The sequence below is a fragment of the Podarcis filfolensis genome, assembly GCF_964270895.1.
Source record: "Podarcis filfolensis genome assembly, chromosome: 5".
Classification (NCBI taxonomy): domain Eukaryota; kingdom Metazoa; phylum Chordata; class Lepidosauria; order Squamata; family Lacertidae; genus Podarcis; species Podarcis filfolensis.
In genome coordinates, this window is record NC_139608.1 from 1,760,724 (window position 1) to 1,784,937 (window position 24,214).

At 47.8% G+C, this 24,214-nt stretch overlaps 2 protein-coding genes and 1 long non-coding RNA gene across 7 annotated transcripts in view; 1 reads left to right on the forward strand and 2 right to left on the reverse strand.

The window, feature by feature from the left end:
* Positions 1-24,214, reverse strand: part of CCDC50 (coiled-coil domain containing 50) — a 316,416-nt gene that overhangs the window by 282,063 nt on the left and 10,139 nt on the right. The gene's annotated exons all lie outside the window — the stretch shown is intronic.
* The window catches only part of LOC310762288, a 155,724-nt gene that overhangs the window by 40,551 nt on the left and 90,959 nt on the right, over positions 1-24,214 (forward strand). The window lies entirely within an intron of this gene.
* Positions 1-24,214, reverse strand: part of IL1RAP (interleukin 1 receptor accessory protein) — a 100,013-nt gene that overhangs the window by 37,332 nt on the left and 38,467 nt on the right. For all 5 annotated transcript variants that reach the window (XM_083612823.1, XM_083612824.1, XM_083612825.1 and 2 more), the window contains 5 exons: positions 16,091-16,376; positions 14,318-14,510; positions 10,126-10,291; positions 6,122-6,193; positions 3,288-3,417 (listed from right to left, as the gene is read on the reverse strand). In XM_083612823.1, coding sequence (XP_083468949.1) covers positions 3,288-3,417; positions 6,122-6,193; positions 10,126-10,291; positions 14,318-14,510; positions 16,091-16,376 — 847 coding nt within the window. The remainder of the gene's footprint in view (positions 1-3,287; positions 3,418-6,121; positions 6,194-10,125; positions 10,292-14,317; positions 14,511-16,090; positions 16,377-24,214) is intronic.

Sequence of the window (24,214 nt, forward strand, 5' to 3'; positions counted from 1 at the left end):
AGCCAGACTCATGCCTGTAGCTTCGAAGACACTATCCAACCATCTCGCCCTCTGTCGTCCCCTTCTCCTTGTGCCCTCCATCTTTCCCAACATCAGGGTCTTTTCCAGGGAGTCTTCTCTTCTCATGAGGTGGCCAAAGTATTGGAGCCTCAGCTTCACGATCTGTCCTTCCAGTGAGCACTCAGGGCTGATTTCCTTAAGAATGGATAGGTTTGATCTTCTTGCAGTCCATGGGACTCTCAAGAGTCTCCTCCAGCACCATAATTCAAAAGCATCAATTCTTCGATGATCCCCCTTCATGGATCACTGCCTTGCCGTGGCGAAGGGGCTTGAAGAACTCAGAGAAGCTATGAACTATGCCGAGCAGGGCACCCAAGATGAACAGGTCATAGTGGAGAGTTTTGACCAAACGTGATCCACCTGGAGGAGGAACCGGCAAGCCACTCCAGTATCCCTGCCAAGAAAACTCCATGGACAAAGAAAAGCCTGTTGGAGGAAGTCAAAGGGGTGTTAGCAATTTCACTCCTCCGACGCTGCATTTGCGATTGGTGCAAATCACATGCCTGTGTGGGAAACGGAAGACAGTCTTATCTCTTCCGCTGTATGTACTTTGTACAGCGGTACCTCGGGTTACAGACGTTTCAGGTTACAGATGCTTTAGGTTACAGACTCCGCTAACCCAGAAATAGTACCTTGGGTTAAGAACTTTGCTTCAGGATGAGAACAGAAATTGCGCGGCGGTAGCAGCGGGAGGCCACATTAGCTAAATGGTGCTTCAGGTTAAGAACAGTTTCAGGTTAAGAATGGAACTCCGGAACGAATTAAGTTCTTAACCTGAGGTACCACTATAATGTACTTTCACTCTTACTTGTGCATGTTGTTCTCTCGGAGCTGGAGAGAATGGAAGCTAGAAGAAGAAGAAGAAGAAGAAGAAGAAGAAGAAGAAGAAGAGGAGGAGGAGGAGGAGGAGGAGTTTGAATTTGATATCCCGCTTTATCACTACCCTAAGGAGTCTCAAAGAGGCTAACATTCTCCTTTCCCTTCCTCCCCCACAACAAACACTCTGTGGGGTGAGTGGGGCTGAGAGACTTCAGAGAAGTGTGACTGGCCCAAGGTCACCCAGCAGCTGCATGCGGAGGAGCAGAGACGCGAACCCGGTTCCCCAGATTACGAGTCCACCACTCTTAACCACTACACCACGCTGGCTCTGTACTTTTGCTTTTGTCTGTACACAGTGTGTAAATAAATAGTAGATTAGCTCTGCAATGTCTCACCTTCTTGCTGTGTTCTGCCAGAAGCTTAGTGTGCACATATCATTAGGATGTATGTCGCTAGAAGCGCACCGGAAGAGAAGGGAGATGCCTTCTCCAGAGCTGCGTGTACCAGAGGATGCTCAGAGTTCTGGCGGCTTGCAGGCACCCCTAGGGCATTTTCCAACAAGGGGGACCATCTGGTCTAGCATCCTGTTCCCAGGGGAGCCAAGAAGATGCCCCAGTGGGAAGCTGCAAGCAGGAAACCCGGCACAAGAGCCCTTTCCAGAGAAACGCCAGCCCTTCTCCGTGCAGTGCATGGTTAATCTGTGGAACTCCCTCCCACCGGAGAAAGCGGTGGCCGCCAATTTGGATGGCTTTAAAAGAGGATTAGACAAATTCATGGAGGAGGAGAGGGGTTATGGGTGGCGAGTAGCCAAGGTAGCTCTGCTCTGCCTTACAGTCGCAAGCAGCAACACTTCTGAATCCCAGTTTCCGGAAACCTCAGGAGGGGAGAGGGCTCTGGGGCCTGAATCCTGTTTGGGGGGGTTCCCACTGGGGGTGTCTATTCAGACCAGGACTAGATGGGCCATGGGCCTGATCCAGAAGGACTCTCCTTATGTTCTCGTGCTTGTTATGTTCTTTGCATATGCCATAATTGTGATTTTCTGAGAATTTCTCTCTGCCTTTTGAAACGAGCAAGAGCAGGAAAAGGCACACGCTATAATTAATTTGCAACTCCAAATGGGGATTCACCAGATGTGAGAATCACACGTGGGTTTTTCACTGCACATAGGGATGGACAGGAATCTATTTTCATTCCTCTTTTTCCAATCTTAGATTCCGTTCCTCACATCTTCATGTTGGCTTGCAATTATTTTGCTTTTGCTTTTTTTAAAAAAAGACCACACTAAAGTTCAACGCATTTTAGTGGACATTGCTCCAAACATCACCATCATTATTAGCAGTATATTATTATTATTATTAGTAGTAGTAGTAGTATTGGCATGGTGCATTTGCTTACCTATACATTTTTATACACACGCTTTCCCTCCTAACACACACATTTGTAGATCTATTTCTAGTTGGCGTACTGCATCACAAAATTCAGAGTAGTGTGGGGGCTGTGAAAAGGGTGGGATATACCGTATTTTTCACTCCATAAGACGCACTTTCCCCCTCCTAAAAAGTAAGGGGGAATGTGTGTGCGTTTTATGGAGTGAATGCAGGCGGAAGGCTCTGCTCAGAGCTCCCTTTAAAGAGCCCCGTGGAGCATGTGTGCAGCTCTTGGGGGCTTTTCCCCAAGGAGGGAAAAGCCCCCAAGAGCCGCACACCCACTCTGCACACTCTTTAAAGGGAGCGCGGCTGTCCGTAAGCCAGGACAGCCAGCGGGATTGCTGCGCTGCGATCCCACTGGCTGTCCTGGCTTCTGGGATTCAGAATTCTTTTTCCATGTTTTCTGCTTCCAAAAACTAGGGGCGTTTTATGGTCTGGTGCGCCTTATAGAGCGAAAAATACGGTAAATGAAACAAACAAGCAAGCAAGCAAGCAAGCAAACAAACAGATGGACCTGTGATCAGACTCTGTCTACGAGAACTTCATATTTATCCATGGGGGTTTCCACACTGCCCTGCAATCAATTTCTTAGGATTTTCTCAAACGGGAACAAAAAGGGGTCACTGGGTCACTGCTGCTTTTATTTTGATAATGGTTTTATATTCTGATTTTATCCTGTGAACTGCCCTGAAGCCTGTGGGTATAGGGCGCTATATAAATACAATTAATAGTAATAATAAATACAATTAAATAGCAAGAAACACACACACAAGTACTGAAAGGAGCGAGGTCTTTAAGATGCAGCTGAGGGAAAGGGGGGGTCTTCCTATATAGCCCCTCTTTTCTAGCAAGCCACCATACAGACGTCTCCATTGTGCTTTCTCCAGCCCCTGCTAAGGATTCCCATCTCCCCCTTCGCCCTGGACTAAACTGTCTGCCCGTCTCCCCGTTTCAGACAACGGAGAAATCCTTTGCACTTACGTCAGTGTGATGTTGAACTTCAGGTCAGCGACGTCCTCTGGGCTCTTCCCGTCCACCATCCACCAGACCTCTTGCGGAGAGTCCTTCAGGAACGTGAACTGGACCTCGCAACGGATCTCGAGCGCTTCTCCTGGCATGCACAAGGTTCAGAACAACAATGTTCAATGCAATAATAGGAAGAGCATTCAATAGCAGACATTAGGGCTGTGCGCGCCCTTTCTGGACAAACCCCAGGTCCCAAAGTGGACTGGGCCAATGATCTGGGTGGATCTGGGCAGATTTGTCTGTCTCAGGGTAGGGGCAGACCTGGGTTGCCCTAGATCAGGGGACAGCAACCTTTTGCACCCGTAGGCCGGTCCACCGTCCCTCAGACCTTGTGGGGGGCCGGACTATATTTTTTTTGGGGGGGGGAATGAACCTATGCCCCACAAATAACCCAAAGATGCATTTTGTCACCTATGAATAAGACTGTTGTGTCTTTATTCTTTTAGGAGGGATCAAAGGGGTATTACCAGGGATAATAGCAACAGCCAGACTGAATTGCTTATTATCTTAAGAGACAGTTACAGATAGGTAGCCGTGTTGGTCTGCCATAGTTAAAACAAAAAAAAAAATTTTTTTTCCTTCCAGTAGCACCTTAAAGACCAACTAAGTTAGTTCTTGGTATGAGCTTTCGTGTGCATGCACACTTCTTCAGATACACTGAAACAGAAGTTGCCAGATCCTTCTATATAGTGAGAAGGTGGGGAGGGGTATTACTCAGAAGGGTGGTGGGAATGGGTGATTGGCAGATAGCTGTGATGAGCCTGTTGACGACTCTTAACGACTGCAATAGGTCTTACAGGAAAAAGCAAGGGGTGAGAAGGTGAAAAATGGCTTTGTCATGTATAATGAGATAAGAATCCAATGTCTTTGTTCAGACCAGGTCTCTCCATGGTTTTAAGTTTGGTAATGAGTTGCAATTCAGCAGCTTCTCTTTCCAGTCTATCTTAAGAGAGTCTAACGAGTCTGCAACCAGCTTCCTGCTGTGTAATAGGGGAATGCACTCTGCTATATGAAGACACTTGCTAGCGCAAGTTAGGAAGGAGAATAGTAGTCAATATATCCTCTCCTGTTACCCATAACATCCCCACACTTTTAGGGAGCAGAAACGAGCCCACCGTATAAAGGTAACATTTAGATTTGCTGCTCCATCTTCCAGTGCATCTGAGGATCCTACACTGCAAGGGGGCTGAGCTCGAGGACCCTCAGGGGTCCCGTCTGGACTAAGGATTCTGAGCTCCTGTGCTCTGATTCGATACATGATGCCCAGTCACAGAACATTTCAGGATTTGGGCCTCTGCCATTGGCCCCATTGAACTCTTGAGTCCTGATTCGCAGCTTGGAAGCTTAGACAGCCAATCACGTTGGGAGTGGGAGTGGCCCAGGCTTTCAGGAGTGTATATAAGCTAGTGATGGCCAAACTTGGGCCTCCAGCTGTTTTGGGACTACAATTCCCATCATCCCTGACCACTGGTCCTGTTAGCTAGGGATGATGGGAGTTGTAGTCCCAAAACAGCTGGAGGGCCAAGTCTGGCCATCAGTGATATAAGCAGTTGCTCTGCCCGTTTCCCAGTTATGTAGTTAAATAAAGGTTCTTGCTGTTATCGCTGTGTCTTGCCTCGTGGGAACCCAACTACACCTCACTGGCGATGAAGCTAGGATGCTAGGCTAGGTTATCTCCCACTTTGACTACTGCAATGCGCTCTACGTGGGGCTACCTTTGAAGGTGACTCAGAAACTGCAATTACAGTGGTACCTTGGGTTACATTCGCTTCAGGTTACAGACGCTTCAGGTTACAGACTCCGCTAACCCAGAAATAGTACCTCGGGTTAAGAACTTTGCTTCAGGATGAGAACAGAAATCGCGCAGCGGCAGCGGGAGGCCCCATTAGCTAAAGTGGTGCTTCAGGTTAAGAACAGTTTCAGGTTAAGAACGGACCTCCGGAACAAATTAAGTACTTAACCCGAGGTACCACTGTAATCCAGAAGGCGGCAGCTAGACTGGTGACTGGGAGTGGCCACCGAGACCATATAACACCGGTCCTGAAAGATCTTCATTGGCTCCCAGTACATTTCCAAGCACAATTCAAAGTGTTGGTGCTGACTTTGAAAGCCCTAAACGGCCTCGGTCCAGTATACTTGAAGGAGCGTCTCCACCCCCATCGTTCAGCCCGGACACTGAGGTCCAGCGCCAAGGGCCTTCTGGCGAGAAGTGAGGTTACAGGGAACCAGGCAGAGGGCCTTCTTGGTGGTGGTACCCTCCCTTTGGAACGCCCTCCCAGCAGATGTCAAGGAAATAAACAACTATTTTACTTTTAAAAGACAACTGAAGGCGGCCGTGTTTAGGGAAGTTTTTAATGCGTGATGCTGTATTGTTTTTAATATTCCGTTGGAAGCTGCCTAGGGTGGCTGGGGAAACCCAGCCAGATGGGTGGGGTATAAATAAATTATTATTATTATTATTATTATTATTATTATTATTATTATTATTATTCAGCACCAGCTAGCTTTCATGAGCTGAAATCACAGCTGGGGAACTGTCGCCTCAGCTGAGATGAAATCACTGACTGCAGCCACAAGGCAGATCACACAGAGTGAACGTCATGGCCACCCATTGCCACATTGAGGAGTTTGACACCATGGGACCACAACACCCAGCTGGAGTTCTTCCTCCAATAAGGCGATTTGAAACCTTCTCCACAGTCAACACCTTGTTTCAAACATGCAGAAGACACACATTTCAACTGGCAGATTTTGAATTGAGAGGACGGGCAGCTGCTGGCAGACCTTACCTGGTGTGCGTTCATAACCGACTTGCTTATTTGGAGAGATGATCGTCGGAACCGTTGCCTTGTCTGGAGGCCCTGCCGACAGAATAGGATCACGATTATTTACTTGCCCGTCACCCTAGGGAAGGTTACGGCATCAAAAAACAATATTAAAAATAAATAAAGCAAGCAAATGGTGGGTCCTGAAAACATGCAGCTCCTGTGTCAGAAGCATAGCTGTCAACTTACAGATTTGAAAATAAGGGACCAGCAGCCTCAAAAATAAGGGATCAGCAGCCAAAATAAGGGATTTTCCAAACACAGGTATGTTCAACTTCTGAGCCCCTCCTAGCCAAAGGCGGAAAGCCCAGCCAGCAGCCAAACGAAGCCTCAAGCGTTGGTTCCCACAGCGCAGGAACCCGGCAAAGGGGATGCAGCAAGGAAAACCACCGTCACCTCTCCGCTGGGAAGCGCTGAGCAAAGGCGAGTCCCCAGGCAACGTGGCCGATTTGATCGGCACAAGGCATGCAAGCTCCACCCCCCAGTCATTCTTAGACTCCTTATTGGGTGAGCAACGCAGCCAAGCAACACAGTTGGAGCCTCCCTCCTCCCTGGCCGGCAGGCAGGGAGGGAGGGAGAGGAGCAGCTTCCTTTGAAACCCGGGAAATTTAAGGGACATCATCAATAAGGGATAGCAGAGGGACACGGCGCTGGGATAAGGGACTTTCCCGCCAAATAAGGGACGGTTGACAGCTATGGTCAGAAGTCAGGTCTTCAGCATCTTCTGGATGCAATGAAGGCGACTGTGGAGAGGAAGTCCCACAGCTTTGGGGCTGCCACAGAGAAAGCCCTCTCCCCTGGGCCACCTTCACCCCAAACCTCTGAGGGCTACCAAGAGGGCCCCTTCCATCAATCTCAGCACCCAAGAGGGTCCCTAGGGAAGAAGGCAGCCTCTCAAGTGTTTGGGGCCTGATTCGTAGAATGGGATGGAACGAAGGGGAAAGTTTGTTTGGCATGGGTTTCTTCGTGGGAAAATTAAAATGTGCATCTTGAGTTTCTGCAGACCTTGAAGACGCCACTTGGAGCAAAGGCTGGATTCTGTGCCCCAAGGGAACAATCGCTAGGTCCTCCAGCCTCGAGCCTCAGGGCTGTCTCTGAGGTACACTCAGGCATCAGCCCAACACGAATGGCTCTGGCAGGAAGCAACTCAGAAAACACGTGTGCCTTTAAGAACTGCCTGAGGCATCTCTCAGCACATCTCTCAGCATCCTGCAACATCTGAATGAACTTTCTGAGGGCAAGAACTGCTCCACAGTGGAACAGATTCCCTTGGAAGGAGGTGGACTCTCCTTCCGTGGAGGCTGTTGAGCAGAGGTTGGATTCTTCAGCTGTGATTCCTGCACTGCAGGGAGTTCAACTAGCGTATTTTTTGCTCCGTAAGACGCACCTGACCATAAGACGCACCTAGTTTTTAGAGGAGGAAAGCAAGAAAAAAGCCCAATTTGACAGAGCACGCGAGGGAGAAAGATCCCCTCCGCACTGGCTCCCGGCTGCTCTCATGCAAGTCACTGAGTCCCTCGGACGCAAGGAACTCTAAAGAGTGTTCTAAAGCCCTCTCCCCCCGCCTCTCCTCTCCCCATCCCCTTGCACGGGCAGGGGATGCTCGCACGGGCGACGCCATTAGGACGCTTGCACGGGAGACGTGCCACGCCTCCGCTGCTCCAGGAACCAAAGTCCCCAGCTCCGCCGCTGCCAGGGACCACACATTCGCTCCATAAGATGCACAGACATTTCCCCTTACTTTTTAGGAGGAAAAACGTGCGTCTTATGGAACGAAAAATACGATAGGTGTCCCTTGGCAGGGGCATAGGAAGGGGGCGGTGGGGGCGGGGTGTCCCGGGTGGCATCCATGAGGGGGGTGACAAAATCCCTTTTGGGCGCTGATCACCGCACTGATCGCCCCCCTGGACGCCAATCATCGCGCCAATCGCCCCCAATGGGCGCCAATCGCCCCCCTGGGTGCCCGGCATGTGCGCTGCTCTGGGGGGCCGAGCGGCTAGCTCCACCGCTGTCCCTTGGGTTCCTTCCAACTCTACAATTCTATGAAATATCCAACTATCTCGTCAGCACACGGATTTGTGGTTGTGCATGGGAACCCCCCCTCCTCTCCCCACCATGCACCCCCCTCCCAAATCTCTTCTGGGGGTTCCCTGAACCCTCCAGAACAGATCTGGGAAGCAGGAGGAAAGTGCTTAAATTCCTGCGGCGGTGGAAGAAGTTAGTTCCGCACCAGATATAGCCCATAATGCTTTTCCTCCGTTATCATGGAAGTTTTCGAACCTGGCCCAGCTCACTCTCCAAAAATTGCAACCTCTGCAAAGCGCAGGTGTTTTTAAGCACCCTGTCATGCTTCAGGGCTTGGATGAAGCAGATATTTGTAATGACATGGTTTTGACAAGCCTGCTCTCCTCCTGACAGGCAGCTGCACAGAGCAAAGCGCTCTTGAGCTCAGGGGGCAGCGGTGGAGGGAGAAGGTTCTTCCAAGAGAGGACACCAGGACAAAAATCCCACCCCAGCTGCTCAAAATGTGGGTTATTTTCTTAGGAAACTTTTTTTTTAAGCGATGCTTTCTGCTTTCATCTTGTTTTTCCAAAAGCCATTTTCGAGGTGCCCTGAAAGAACCTCCCGTGGCTCTTACAAGAAATCTCAGAGCAACCACAACACCTCTTCTTTGTTCTTGCCAGTGACAGTATTTATTCGGATAGAGGTATCACTGGGTCCGTTGCTTTAGAATCACAGAATTATAGAGCTGAAAGGGACCCATCTAGACCAGCCCCCTGCAATGCAGGAATCACAACGAAAGAGTCCCTGACACATCGCCATCCCACCTCTGCTTAAAAACCTCCAGTGAATGAGAGTCCACAACTTCCTGAGGGAGTTTGTACAATTGCCAACCAGCTATTACCACCAGAAAGTTCTTCCCAATGTTTAGCCGGACTCTCCTTTCTTTTAACCTGAAGCCATGGGTTCGAGGCCTCCCCTCCAGAGCAGGAGAAAACAACCTTGCTCTATCTTCCATGGGAGAGTTCTTTAGCTATATCTCCTGTGTGTCTCCTCTTCTCCAGGTGAAACATACCCAGCTCCTTCAACCATTCCTCATCAGGCTTGGTTTCCAGACTCTTTATCATCTTGGTTGCCCTCCTTTGCACGCATTCCAGCTTCTCAACATCCTTCTTACATTGTGGCAACCAGAACTGGACACTGGACTCCGGGTGTGGCCTGACCAAGGCAGAATAGAGCGGGACTAGGACTTCCCTTGATCTGGGGGGGGGGGGTCCCTAGCCTGAGGAATTTACAATCTAGGTTTAGCTATGGGATGGGTAGGGGACAAAACGAGTCAGTTCCCAAAGGCCTGTCAGAAGGGAGGACAGCAAGGAGGGAACCAGCCTAACTGAGGTCCTGTGCCAGGGCCTTCTGGCAGTTCCCTCGCTGTGAGAAGCCAAGTTGCAGGGAACCAGGCAGAGGGCCTTCTCGGTAGTGGCGCCCGGCCTGTGGAATGCCCTCCCACCAGATGTCAAAGAGAAAAAGAACTACCGGATTTTTAGAAGACATCTGAAGGCAGCCCTGTTTAGGGAAGCTTTTAATGTTTAATAGGTTATTGTATTTTAATATTCCATTGGAAGCCACCCAGAGTGGCTGGAGAAACCCAGCCAGATGGGCGAGGTATAAATAAATAAATAAATAAATTATTATTATTAGCTTCCCTAGGCAGGGAGTTCCAAAGTTGCCTGGGAGCAGCCACCACCAAGAAGGCCCTCTCACCATGTTCTCACCAAGCATCCCTGTGAGGGTGGCAGGGCTGAGAGAAGGGGCTCCCCCCGAAGATCTCAGAGCCCAGGCAGGTTCATATGGGGAAATGTGATAGCTTGGGCCTGAGCCGTCCAGGGCTTTATGAGCTAGAAACCAGATGCACATCAATAATAGCTCAGTTGATGTCGTGGCTCCCCTTGTCCCTCGATTCTCCTTACCTACCACCTTGACCCTCAAAGTCCGTGTGAGGTTGAAAACCCGGCCGTTCTCCTTGTAGCTCACGACACAGGTGTAGTCCGCCTGGTACGCCTCGCGGACGAAGCCAAAGGTCAGGTTGACGCCGCTGGGGTAGCGCTCGTTGAAATTATCCATGAGTTTGCAGTTCTGCAGGAAACGGGGATACACACATTCACTGCATGCAGAAAAGGCACATCTGCTAAGCACACAAGATGGACATCCCAGAAGCAGCACTCGCTCAACACCGGGCAGCCCCTAGCCAGAAACTCACGATTTCAGAAGCTGTCATCCCCATTTGTAACATTTTGCCACCAAAACTACGAAAACTAAGAATATAAGAAGAGTGTGACAGATCAGGCCAATGGTCCATCTAGTTCAGCATCCTTTCCTGATGTTACCCAACCAGATGTTTGACCAAACTGCGGGAGGCAGTGGAAGACAGGAGTGCCTGGCGTGCTCTGGTCCATGGGGTCATGAAGAGTCGGACACGACTAAATGACTAAACTACAACCAACAATTCAGACACAGCAAGACTGGGACTAGTTGGGCCATGGGCCTGATCCAGCAGGACTCTTCTTATGTTCTCATGCTTGCTATGTTCTTTGCATACTCTGTAATTGTGATTTCCTGAGAATTTCTCTCCGCCTTCTGAAATGAGCAAGAACAGGAAAAGGAACATGCTAAAATTAATCTGCAACTCCAGATGGGAATCACCAGATGTGAGAATCACACATGTGGGTTTTTCACTGCACATAGGGATGGACAGGAATCTATTTTCATCCCTCTTCTTCCAGTCTTAGATTCCGTTCTTCACATCTTCACGTTGCAATTTTTTTTGCAATTAGAAAAAAATAAAAGACCTTACTAAAGTTTTAGTGGACATTGCTCTAAACATGTGGGGTTTTTTTTGTCAAGCAGTATAATGCATTTTGGCATACATGCACTTCCATATAATTTTGCATACACACCCTCCCCCCCCCCCCAACAAAAATCTTTTAAAATATATTTCTGGTTGGAGCACTGCATTGCAAAATTCAGAGAACTGTGAAGACCTGTGGAGGCAGAACAAATCCATCAGGGCCAGTAGGCTTCAATAACATTAGACTCATCCACAAATTTGTCAAATCCTCTTTCAAAACCATTATTGTTGGTCGTCAACACTGCGTTCCTGCAGGATGGAGTTCCACAGTTTAACTGCACACTCTGTGAAGGATTTTCTTTCATCTGCCCTGAATCTTCTGAGATTCAGCTTCATTGCATGTCCAGGAGTTCTAGCGTTAAGAGACTAGAGAAGAGAAAGCGTCAATTGTCAAGGTGCCCAACATATTCTCAAATGGCACGATGGCAGGGAGGCAGAAACAGAGTTGCTGTGCGGTAAAAATCCGAGGCTTCTGAGTTTGGCAGCTGAGCTAAGCCACTTCCTTCATGTGCATACCTCTTTTTATGGTTCCTTTGAAGGGAGTCAAGAAGGGAGGAAGGGAATAGCTCAGGTGAACCATCTTCCCGATCACAGAAGTTTGGCAATCCACAATTTTGCAGCAATTATTCCTCTGTGGCCCCTTTCCAGATCACGTCCACCTCCACATGGCAAGGGGAGACAGTGGCAATATACCATTTCTTACGAAGTCTTATTAGCGGGGACGGGCAATCTACCATCTGCAAAAAAATTATTTCCAGAGAGGGTTCGGTTTCATTTTGCTAATTGACAGTCGGGATCTGAATTTTAATGGACCAGATTCTGCAGCCAAATAAAGGCGATTGCTCTTAGCCCAGAAGAAAAGGGGTATTGATCAAAGGGACAGGAGTCTTCCAGCTCCGCTGCTGGAGCCATGAATTGCATTTCCACAGAGAGGGCATCTGAGTGTGAAGAGTGCTTGGTCTCAGGGAGGTGGCGGGGGTGGGGGTGGGGGTGGGGAGAATGCCCTCCCCTCAGAAGCCGACCCACAGAGCGAAGGATGAGCAAAGCTCTCAATTTGCCGGGATTCAAAACTGCATCTAACAAAATTCCACCTGCAGAATTCTGAAACATAAGTGGCTTCTGCACCTAATCCACATTTAAGAATATTTTTTCCTGCTCTTTTTTTCATGCTTTAATCCACTTCTGCTACTCGATGAGCTACAGACAAGGGCCGTTTTGGAATAGATAAGGGAACTGCAGAATTGCATGCAGTTTTGAACCCCTCCCAAACTCCAGAGTGGATTGCAAAACCTGGAATGTATTTTGTGATCCACAAAGGTCATTAGAGAGCCCCTAAAATAGGATACAAAGTGGGGGTGTCTCTGGAAGTAGCAGGGGGAGAAAAGCACATCACCTGCTTCTTGCCTCGCAGAACTGCTGGGGGACAAAGGGGGTGTGGCCCCTTCCAAGTGCATGAATGGCTTACTTGCAACTGACCAGCCTGGAGCGAAACACATTCCTCGCTTTGCATTTATCTTATCACTTTCAAATCAATTTCCTTGGGTCACACATGTTTGTATGTATGATTCCGAGTTGTCACAAGATATCCAATTATTAGTAAACGCCTGGGATCACAGGATCAAGGCCCTCAATTTTGTTCATTCACTTAGAGGAAATAGTTTTAATTGGATTTTGAACAAATGTGCAATTCATTGTTACTGCTTTGAGTTTTGTTGGGTTACTATCTTCCCTAGTGGGTCGTGAAAACTACTGTTCTGAAAAATGCTCAATCCATTGAGCATGAGACTCAATCTCAGGGTTGTGGATTCGAATCCCACACTGGGCTAAAGGATTCTGGCCTTGCAGGGAGTTGAACTATATGACTCTTGTGGTCCCTGCCAGCACTATAAGAATTCTATGATTCTTACAGGGTCAGGGGCTCTGGGAATGAGTTTATGTAACCAAGGGGGCAGCGGCCAAAAACGGTTTGGGAACCACTGATGAAGAGCAAAACTGAAACATGGCTTTTAGCAGGACTGTGAACAGCCCAGCAACATCACAAGTAACTTGAGCACGGCTTCAATTGCCTATGATTGTGAGTTGGCATCTGTCTCGAGAGGCAATGAAGAAGTGAAGTCAAACCGCTGGCAAACTGCAGCGTCTGCTGTGGCTGTAGAGACCGATATAGGAGAGACATGTTTTGTTGCAGCTGGGGCAGAAGACATGCAGTTATGCTGATGCAGAGGACGTTTCTTCTCTCTGTGCTCCTCCCAATAGACATTCCTCCTCTGCTCACTGCTGCAGAGGAACAACCCGACTGTCTGTCTCCATGCACTGTGATTGTCTGCCAGAGAATTCCCACCTGGCAGGTTGATGCTTCCAACCTTCAGGTCATGTTTGTGGGCATGTTTCGTCCGCCAACGGGTCTGGTGCCTGGAGCCAGCTCCCCACAGAGGATGTCCTTGAGGATTTTGCCAACTTCCATTCTGTGGACGTGATCAAGTCAGCGAGACGTCGCTGTGTAGGGACACAGGTGGTGCTGTGGTCTAAACCACTGAGCCTTTTGGGCTTGCCGATCAGAAGGTCGGCGGTTCGAATCCCTGCAACGGGGTGAGCTCCCGCTGCTCTGTCCCAGCTCCTGCCAACCCAGCAGTTCAAAAGCACACCAGTGCAGGTAGATAAATAGGTACCACTATGGCGGGAAGGTAGACGGCGTTTCTGTGCACTCTGGTTTCCATCACGGTGTCCTGTTGCGCCAGAAGCGGTTTAGTCCTGCTGGTCACATGACCCAGAAAGGTGTCTGTGGGCAAACGCTGGCTCCCTCGGCCAATAAAGCGAGATGAGCGCTGCAACCCCATAGTCGCCTTTGACTGGACTTAACCATCCAGGGGTCCTTTACCTTTACCTTACCTAGACGTCACTGAGACAGAAGTGCAAACATGCTGGGAATGTTTGTTTGGAATTCTGCTCTGCCATCAGATTCCCAAAATCCTCGTGACACAGTCCATGTGGAAGGCATTGCGGCGTCACTCCTGGAAGCTGTGAGTTGCCCATGACTCACTTCCATAAACCAGCGTGCTCAACGTGCAGGCCTGATAGACCTTCATCTTGGTATTGGATGTTAGCATCACATTCTCCCAGACCCTTTTGCAGAAGCGAGCAATTGCTGCAGCTGCCTTGCCAATTCGCTTGTGCAGAGCTTCACAAACTTGCAAATGCATACAATCAAAACCCTCTGCAAAATGAAGCCTCCAGCCCCGGGCTTCAGAGCTTACCATATACCACCAGACCTTTGGCTTGGTCCCAGCTGGATAAAACCCTTCCACATCCGGGCAGGTGAGGTTCTTGTTCGTGTAGTCCAGGTACATGAGGACTTCTTCCGGCCTGATGGCCTGGCTGACGCAGGAACCGGGGTCTTTGTCAACGACTTCCAGCGGGAAAGCGACTTTGCTGCAGTAGGTGGTGTTTCTGCATGGAAAGGAGAAAAAATAGATTTCAAGGTTTCGACCACAAGGTTAAGAGGGAAGGTTCACACTCAAAATACAAAAGGACTCACCGGTCACCCGAATATCTTTCTTGCATGTAACTGTTGAACATTTTAATGTTTTATTGAAGTGATAACTGAGAGGATGCAGTGATGAGATAGAATTTTAAAAAACTGTAGCATTGGAAGAGATCCAAAGGGTCATTTGGTCCAACCCGTGGGGTGTGGTGGGTGCAAAGACAGAAGGTGGTTGAAAGAATAATTCGTGAATTCCCAATTTGACTCATGAGAGCTTTCTTTCTGTTGGCAATTTTCTTTTTAGACCTATATTATAATTATATTTTATCCTGGCATTCTACCTTGATGTACTTTTCTCCTGCATGCAATTTGCTTTCGCTTATTTTATGTGCATTTTTCCCCCCAGAGATTTATCACTGCAATTAAGTTGCTAAAAATGTATAGTTATGATTATTTGCAGCAGCAGCTGTACTGAATGTGGAATTTGTACTCTTATTATCACATACAGTATACATATATATATATATATATATATATATATATATGCACAAACACACACATATATATACACGTACAGATACATATGTATATATACTCTGTGTGTGTGTGTGTGTGTGTGTGTGTGTGTATTTACTGAGATTTGTAAACAGCGTGGAGATTCCTTGAAATACAAAGTAATCTGCAAGCTAAACAAACCAATAAATATTTGTTTGCTTCTTCATATTTATATCTGCCACTATTCCTCCCATCTGGGCCCATCACCTCCTGGCAAACAGAAGGGGAAGAAATGGAGGCAGTGAGAGATTTTACTTTCTTGGGCTCCATGATCACTGCAGATGGTGAAGGCAGTCACAAAATTAAAAGACGCCTGCTCCTTGGGAGAAAGGCGATGACAAACCTAGACAGCATCTTAAAAAGCAGAGACATCACCTTGCCAACAAAGGTCCGTATAGTTAAAGCTCTGGTTTTCCCAGTAGTGATGAATGGAAGTGAGAGCTGGACCATCAAGAAGGCTGATCGCCAAAGAATTGATGCTTTTGAATTCTGGTGCTGGAGGAGACCCTTGAGAGTCCCATGGACTGCAAGAAGATCAAACCTCTCCATTCTTAAGGAAATCAGCCCTGAGTGCTCACTGGAAGGACAGATCCTGAAGCTGAGGTTCCAAGACTTTGGCCACCTCATGAGAAGAGAAGACTCTCTGGAAAAGACCCTGATGTTGGGAAAGATGGAGGGCAGAAGGAGAAGGGGACGACAGAGGACGAGATGGTGGGACAGTGTTCTCGAAGCTACCAGCATGAGTTTGACCAAACTGCGGGAGGCAGTGGAAGACAGGAGTGCCTGGCGTGCTCTGGTCCAGGGGGTCACGGAGAGGCGGACACGACTAAACAACAATTTCCTCTCAAGCAGAACACAAAGTGGCTGTAAGAATTTTCTAAACAATCATGGAAAAGGGCAAGACAGATGATCGGATGACCCAAACACCCTCGTTCTTCCAACCTTAAAACCCCCCCTCCAAGCATGGCCCCCTCTCTATTGGCTTCCTTACCTGAGCATGCAGGTGTAGTTCCCGGTGTCGTTGAGCAGAGCAGGGCGGAACCAGAGGGTGTCCTTCTCCTTGCTGATGTGGTTGTCGGGGAGGCGGAAATTGATGGGCTCCTCAATGTCCTGGCCTCGCCCAATCCAGTACCAGATCAGGGTGAGGCCCGCGGAGTGGGCGGTGCTGTAGTTGTACTTCAGGAAGGCTTCGAAGAGAGGACACTTGATTTTGGCCGGCTCCCCGTTGTAGACCGGCTTGTGCTTCATGGTGTCCACGCCCCAGTCGTCGCAGCGCTCTAGGGGGGCACAGAGACAAATTTGCAGTCACCGGCACTCGGCTTAACCTGCCTCACAGGGTTGTTATGAAGGTAAACGGAGAAAGAATGCTGCTTGCCAAATTGCTGGGATAAAAATGTAATTTTTTTTAAAGGATACTTGCAAAACCATATCGAAAAATCAGAACTCCTATTAGAATAAACAAGTTCCGTTTTAAATACTGGAATACTAAACAAGATGGATAACAATGTGTAATAGAAAAAGAAGCATGAAATTAGGTTAAAGGTGTGTGAAAGAAAGTAAAAGAAGTGGGAAGAAATTGCAATTGAGTAGATTGGAAGTCGGACACAAAGGTGGGGTGAGGGGCGGTGGATGGTGATGGGAAAAGGAATTATCTGTGGGATTGAGTGTAGGTATGTTTGAACATTTTTAAGGATTGTATGAAATGTATGTTTGTATGCTTGTATATTCGCAATATGTGTGTATTAATGCTGAATTATTTTAACAATAAAAACATATATATATATATATATATATATATATATATATATATATATATACCGTATTTTTCGCGCCATAGGACGCACCGGCCCATAGGACGCATCAAGTTTTTTTGGGGGGAAATAAAGGAAAAAAATTTTATTCCCCCCCCCAGGCGCTTGCGGGGCAGGCAGCGGGGAGTAGCGCTCTTCTCCCCGCCGCCCGCCTTCAGACCAGGTCCGGGGACAGCGGGGAGACGCGCTGCGCCTCCCAGCTGTCCCCGGAGCTTGCGGGGCAGGCAGCGGGGAGAAGCGCTCTTCTCCCCACCGCCCGCCTTCAGATCAGGTCCGGGGGGACGCAGCGCGTCTCCCCACTGTCCCCGGAGCTTGCGGGGCTGGCGGCGGGGTCTCCCCGCCGTCAGTCTCCAAACCACTTCGGGAGACAGCGGGATGGCGGCGTTCCGCCTCCCTCTGTCCCCCGACCTTGTGGGGCTGGCGCTGGGGCTCTCCCCTCTCACTCTCCAGGCTTCAGCGAAAGCCTGCATTCGCCCCATAGGACGCACACACATTTCCCCTTCATTTTTGGAGGGGAAAAAGTGCGTCCTATAGGGCGAAAAATACGGTAATTATATATAATTTTTTATTATGCAATATTCAGGACCATTCCATGAAGATGACTGGGTGCAGGGTGGTTCTTTCTCGCCCCTTTACATGCTTAGAAAGCTGAAGTATAGAATCACAGAATTTTAGAGTTGAAAGGGACCATGAGGGTCATCTAGTCCAACCCCCTGACACACAAGAATCTTTTGCCCAACATGGGGCTCAAACCCATGACCTTGAGATTAAGAGTCTCACACTCAACCATCTAATGCTAATCAGTTTTTGTATTTTAACTTCAGGATGTTTTAAAATACTGTTGAAATGAATTGCAGGAGCCGTGTTGGTCTGATGCAGTCGAAATAAATAAATAAAATTTAAAAAATTGTCCAGTAGCACCTTAGAGACCAACTAAGTTTGTTCTGGGTCTAAGCTTTCGTGTGCATGCACACTTCTTCAGATACACTGAAACAGAAGTCACCAGACCTATATATATAGTGGGAGGGTGGGGTGGGGTTTTAGGAGATGGGGGATTGACTCAATGGGTATGGTCAACCAGTTGACGACTGTTAATGTGTGCAATTAGTCCTACAGGAAAATATTTAAAATACTGTTGTATTTTTTCTCCTTGTCTTACTGTTTTTGCTTACTCTAAAGCGCTTTGACGGTTTTTTTCTTAAGCAACCCACCAGTGTGCAAATTTTATTAAACAAAATAATTTTATAAAAATGCATTTAATTTGTCGACTATGTAAGTGCAGGAACGGCACTGAGGCAGAGGGCTCAAACAGCATTCGACTGTTAGCTGAAACACCTTAAATCAAAATCAAAATGGTTTAAGCCAAGTGGTACAGAGAATCAGCCACTTGCTGCGGGGTATAAAACGGCCATATGTCCGGGGGAGGAAACAAAATGATCGAAAAAGACGCAGGTCAAAAAAGATTCTGCACACTTTCCTGGGCAGAAATGCTGCTTTGAACCCAATTCTTATTTCCCTCCATCCTTATAACTGCCCCATTCTCAGATTTGCGCTGCTAAACCAATTTTAGAGAAGCTTTTAATGTTTAATAGGTTATTGTATTTTAGTGTTTTGTTGGAAGCTGCCCAGAGTGGCTGCGGAAAAATAAATAAATAAATATTATTATTATTATTTTCCAATCTGCAAAATAATCTAGCACCCCCAGATTGCTATATTCATACGCAAGAGCCTTTGGGTGAAGGGCTTTGTCCAAACATCTCCCAGAAATCAACATAAAGTCGGATCGCGGGTTTGGACCCTGTGGAACAGCAGGAATCGTTCCGAGATCCGGCAAGACGCCCGGCAGCAGTCGCTGGCAACCGTTGCGCGTGTGTAGATTTAATTCCACGTCTAATTTACCGTGGCCGAATGTTGTCTGTCACACTCGGCGAGCATATTTATGCATTCGTCCGGCCTGTCTCTCCCTCCCGGGACTCTCAATTTACATGTTAATAAGTTTTATCTTGCAAAGGTATGGATCTGGGGCACAACGCCATTCACGGAGCTCCCAGTTCAGAACAGCGCAGGGTCTAATCTTGTTACCAAATGGGGGAACTGAAGCAGGATTCAGAGAAGCATAGGCTCATGCCCATTATGGAAAATAAAGTCCATGCAGTTCTTGACTCTGTCCTGAATCTCCCAACTGTTGGGTGTTTCATTGTGGATGCCCACAAATTCTACAGTTATAAGAAAGGGGGATGAGGCGTTCCCAAAGTAAAGGAAGGATTGAACTCTGATTAATAAGAATACACACAGAGGCTTGAACCAGCAAGTCACTGGGAAGGGTGCGTATCATCATCTCTGTCCCTCCAGGCCCTGGCCCAGGTCGTTTTATTCACGAAAGAGCTTTTTACAGAGTGTTCGTAAGAACCAATCAGATTTCTTCTGAGCATTTCAACAAACCCCACGTGGGGACAAAGTTAAACTACCAAAACTAATTAAGCATGGGGTAAATAAAACAGAACTACAAAGGAGTGCATTTGGCAACCCCTGAGGTCATAAACAAGCAATACACATGATAAGAAGGATGGCCAGGAGGACAGCAATCATTATCACCTTCAGGTGAGATCTGTTTCCTGGCCCTAAGATTAACATATCAGAAAAGCTACATTAAAGAAACTTGCCCACTATCTTTGATGGCCCAGGATGCCTGCCTGGCAAAGCAACTGGGCTGTGTACGTGACTTGTCAAGCAAGAGAAATGGGCACTAGAGGAAATGGCCAGAGATGCAGAGGGTTGTGGGATTTGATCAGAAATTATTGTCAACATATCAAACCTAGTCAACACAATGCATTCATCATGGACACAATGTCTTGGTGCATATTTTATAATTCCTCATAGTAATCCCACCTGACCCCACACTCTGGATATTTGCACTCCTACAGGGGGACACACACATTTTTCTGCAAGCTTTCGTCACACCGTGTATAATCCTACATTTTTCTATTTTCATTGGGGTCTAGATGAGATGGGCCCTTGGAAGTTCAACCCATGCATACTCAAGTCACAAAAGAGAGATACGGTCAGCCTACAGCAACTTTTGCGTCAGAATTTTATTTATTTCTAAGAACAAAATGCACAAAGAGGGATAGTTCGGTCAGTAGAGCACGAGACTCTTAACCTCAGCCAGGGGTTCAAGCCCCACATTGGGCAAAAGATTCCTGCGTTGCAGGGGTTGGACTAGATGACCCTTGTGGTCCCCTCCAACTTTTATGAACCAATGAAAATGTTTCGGACAATCAACTTTGCCATTTCCACAAACTCAGAGAGCTTGCTTTGCCATTCTAATAATGATTGTCTTTTCTCCCCCTTCCAATTCTTTGCGATCAATATTCTGGCCGCTGCTGTTGCGTAAAGGAATACATTTTTTTGACGGCAATCGTTAGAGGCCATTCAAATCAGAGTGGGATGGAGTGAAGGAATACATGAAAAAATATGGTTCCAGAACTGGAATATTAATAGATAATGTGTAAAACGTGCAGGAGTAAGCAAGGAAATAATAAAAGAATCAATTGAATAATTATTAAACTACAACAACAAGATGGAAGAAGTTAAAAAAAATATATTGAGATCACACATGGGTGAAGGGGAGTGGGGGGGTATATGGGGATTTATAAAAAAATATATATAATATTTCTAATTGTGTTGCATTTATATATAGCAAAGGGACGTCTATAGCAATTAGGTATATTTTAATCTAGTCAACGATGTACAGTGGTACCTCTGGATGTGAATGGGATCCGTTCTGGAGCCCCGTTCGCATCCTGAAGCAAACACAACCGGCATCTGCGTGTGCAAGACTGAGAGGAGATATAATAATAATAATACAGTCATACCTTGGGTTAAAGTAGCTTCATGATAAGTATTTCCGAGTTGCGCTCTGTGGTGACCCGGAAGTAACGGAGCGCGTTACTTCCGGATTTCGCCACTCGCACATGTGAAGACACTCAAAATGACATCATGCGCATGCGCGGAAGCAGCGGAAAGCAACCTGCGCACATGCAGACGCGCAGTCGTGTGTTACGTTCTACTCAGGATGCGAACGGGAAAAGTGCTACGAGGAAGGCACGCTTGGCAAATCCACACCGTGATCAACTCCCACCCGGAAACCAATGTCCCCACTGTGGAAGGACGTGTGGATCCAGAATTGGCCTCCACAGTCACTTACGGACTTTTCAGATGTGAAAAGTCCGCTTCTAGCAGCCTCTTTAATCTCGAGCAAAGAGGCAGAAAAGCGCCCGTTGGCTAGGAGCTGGCCTTGGCCCAGCGCCAAGGAGAAATCTGGCTGCATTTTCCGTTAACACAGAGCGGGTGTTTAACCATTGTGGCCGCCTGCCCAGGGAGGAAGGAAGGAAGGAAGGAAATGGACTCCATGACTCAGCAATGTATGAAGTCGAGGTGACGTGCAGCCCTCAAAGAGATGACTGATTCTGACAGATGTATCTTTAGCCATCCCACCTTCCTCTGAACTCTTGCACGTCCAAGTTGGCTAACAGTAACCGCCACCTTGGGCAGATTTCACATTAATAAGGGCAGTAGACATCACCTTGCCAACAAAGGTCCGTATAGTTAAAGCTATGGTTTTCCCAGTAGTGATGTATGGAAGTGAGAGCTGGACCATAAAGAAGGCTGATCGCCGAAGAACGGATGCTTTTGAATTCTGGTGCTGGAGAAAATTCTTGAGAGTCCCATGGACTGCAAGAAGATCAAACCTCTCCATTCGGAAGGAAATCAGCCCTGAGTGCTCACTGGAAGGACGGATCCTGAAGCTGAGGCTCCAAGACTTTGGCCACCTCATGAGAAGAGAAGACTTCCTGGAAAAGTGCCTGATGTTGGGAAAGGAGAAGGGGATGACAGAGGACGAGATGGTTGGACAGTGTTCTCGAAGCTACCAGCATGAGTTTGACCAAACTGCGGGAGGCAGTGGAAGACAGGAGTGCCTGGTGTGCTCTGGTCCAGGGGGTCATGAAGAGTCGGACACGACTAAACAACAAAAGGGAGCAAGGGAGGGGAGAGGCACCCCTCTGCCCGAGACCATGCTGAAGAGTTGCAGCTGCCAGTCACTGGGTGACTGACATAATACTAGGTCTGACATCATCCTAGCCAGCTTCTTGCATTCTTCTCTGCAATCGTTTCCGATTTCTAATGAAAGGATGAATCTTACGCAAGGCAGATGGAGCTCATTGTATAGCAGGAAAGATCAAAGCACCCATCCTCTCCCCACTCAGGAAACCGCGAAGGAGCAGGAAGGAAAATTCATTCACTTCGTACACTTTCACCATCCTGAAAGTTTAACATTGCTCAAAGTGTGCAAGGACTCCAGGCGTTATGCAAGCTTTATGACACTCTTCAGAATCTCTCGATGTGGAAATGCAGATGGGTACAATTATGGTTGCCCCACGTCCAAAAGGATATTGCAGAGCTAGAAAAGGTTCTGAAAAAGGCAACCAAATTGATCCAGGAGGACAGAGTCACTCCCCTACGTATGAAGAAAAGTTGCAGCATTTGGGAGTTTTCTCAAAGAGAAAAGTTGGGTCAGAGGCAATGTAATAGAAGTTTATAAAATTATACATGGCATGTCTATTGAGAAGTTTACTTCCCTCTCTCATAACACCAGAACTCGTGGGTGTCCAATGCTGCTGAAGGTTGGAAGATTCAGGACATATAAAAGAAAGGAATTGTTCACATTTTGTTGTTTAGTCGCTTAGTCGTGTCCGCCTCTTCGTGACCCCCTGGACTAGAGCACGCCAGGCACTCCTATCTTCCACTGCCTCCCACAGTTTGGTCAAACTCATGCTGGTAGCTTCGAGAACACTGTCCCACCATCTCGTCCTCTGTCGTCCCCTTCTCCTTGTGCCCTCCATCTTTCCCAGCATCAGGGTCTTTTCCAGGGAGTCTTCTCTTCTCAGGAGGTGGCCAAAGTATTGGAGCCTCAGCTTCAGGATCTGTCCCTCCAGTGAGCACTCAGGGCTGATTTCCTTCCGAATGGAGAGGTTGGATCTTCTTGCAGTCCATGGAACTCTCAAGAGTCTCCTCCAGCACCAGAATTCAAAAGCATCCATTCTCTGGCGATCAGCCTTCTTTATGGTCCAGCTCTCACTTCCATACATCACTACTGGGAAAACCATAGATTTAACTATACAGACCTTTGCGGGCAAGCTGCTGTCTCTGCTTTTTAAGATGCTGTCTAGGTTTGCCACCGCCTTTCTCCCAAGGAGCAGGCGTCTTTTAATTTCATGGCTGCTGTCACCATCTGCAGTGATCATGGAGGCCAAGAAAGTAAAATCTCTCACTGCCTCCATTTCTTCCCCTTCTATTTGCCAGGAGGTGATGGGACCAGCGGCCATGTTCTTCGTTTTTTGGATGTTGAGCTTCAGACCATATTGTTCACAATAGCACAGAGTTAAACTGTGGAACTCACTTCTGCAGGGGGCAGGGATGGCCACCAACTCAGATGGCTTTAAAAGGGCATTAGTCAAATTCATGGAAAAGGAGGGAGCTATCACTGGATCCTGGACAATAAAGAAAGCTGATCGCCGAAGAATTGATGCTTTGAATTATGGTGCTGGAGGAGACTCTTGAGAGTCCCATGGACTGCAAGAAGATCCAACCTCTCCATTCTGAAGGGAATCAGCCCTGAGTGCTCACTGGAGGGACAGATCCTGAAGCTGAGGCTCCAAGACTTTGGCCACCTCATGAGAAGAGAAGACTCCCTGGAAAAGACCCTGATGTTGGGAAAGATGGAGGGCACAAGGAGAACCGGACGGCAGAGGACGAGATGGTGGGACAGTGTTTTCGAAGCTACCAGAATTAGTTTGACCAAACTGCGGGAGGCAGTGGAAGACAGGAGTGCCTGGCGTGCTCTGGTCCATGGGGTTACGGAGAGTAGGACACGACTAAACGACTAAACAACAACAAATCACTGGCTCCTATCCAGGATGGCTCTGTTCTGCCTCCACAGTTGAAGGCAACGATGCTTCTGAATCTCAGTTTCTGGAAACCGCAGAAGAACAGAGTTGCTATTGTCCCTGGAGATGCTTCCCAGAATGGACATCTGCTTGGCCACTGTAAGAACAGGATGCTGGACTAGATGGGCCACTGACCTGTTCCAGTATGCTTTTCTTGTGTTTTTATCCTTTCTTGTAGGCCCAAATATTTGTCGTCCACTTCCCTGCCCCCAACACCATTTAAAGTGGTCCATTATTAATCTTCAGCTCAGCGGCCAACAGGAAGAACAAGATAAGTGGAGGTGAGGTCTCCTCACC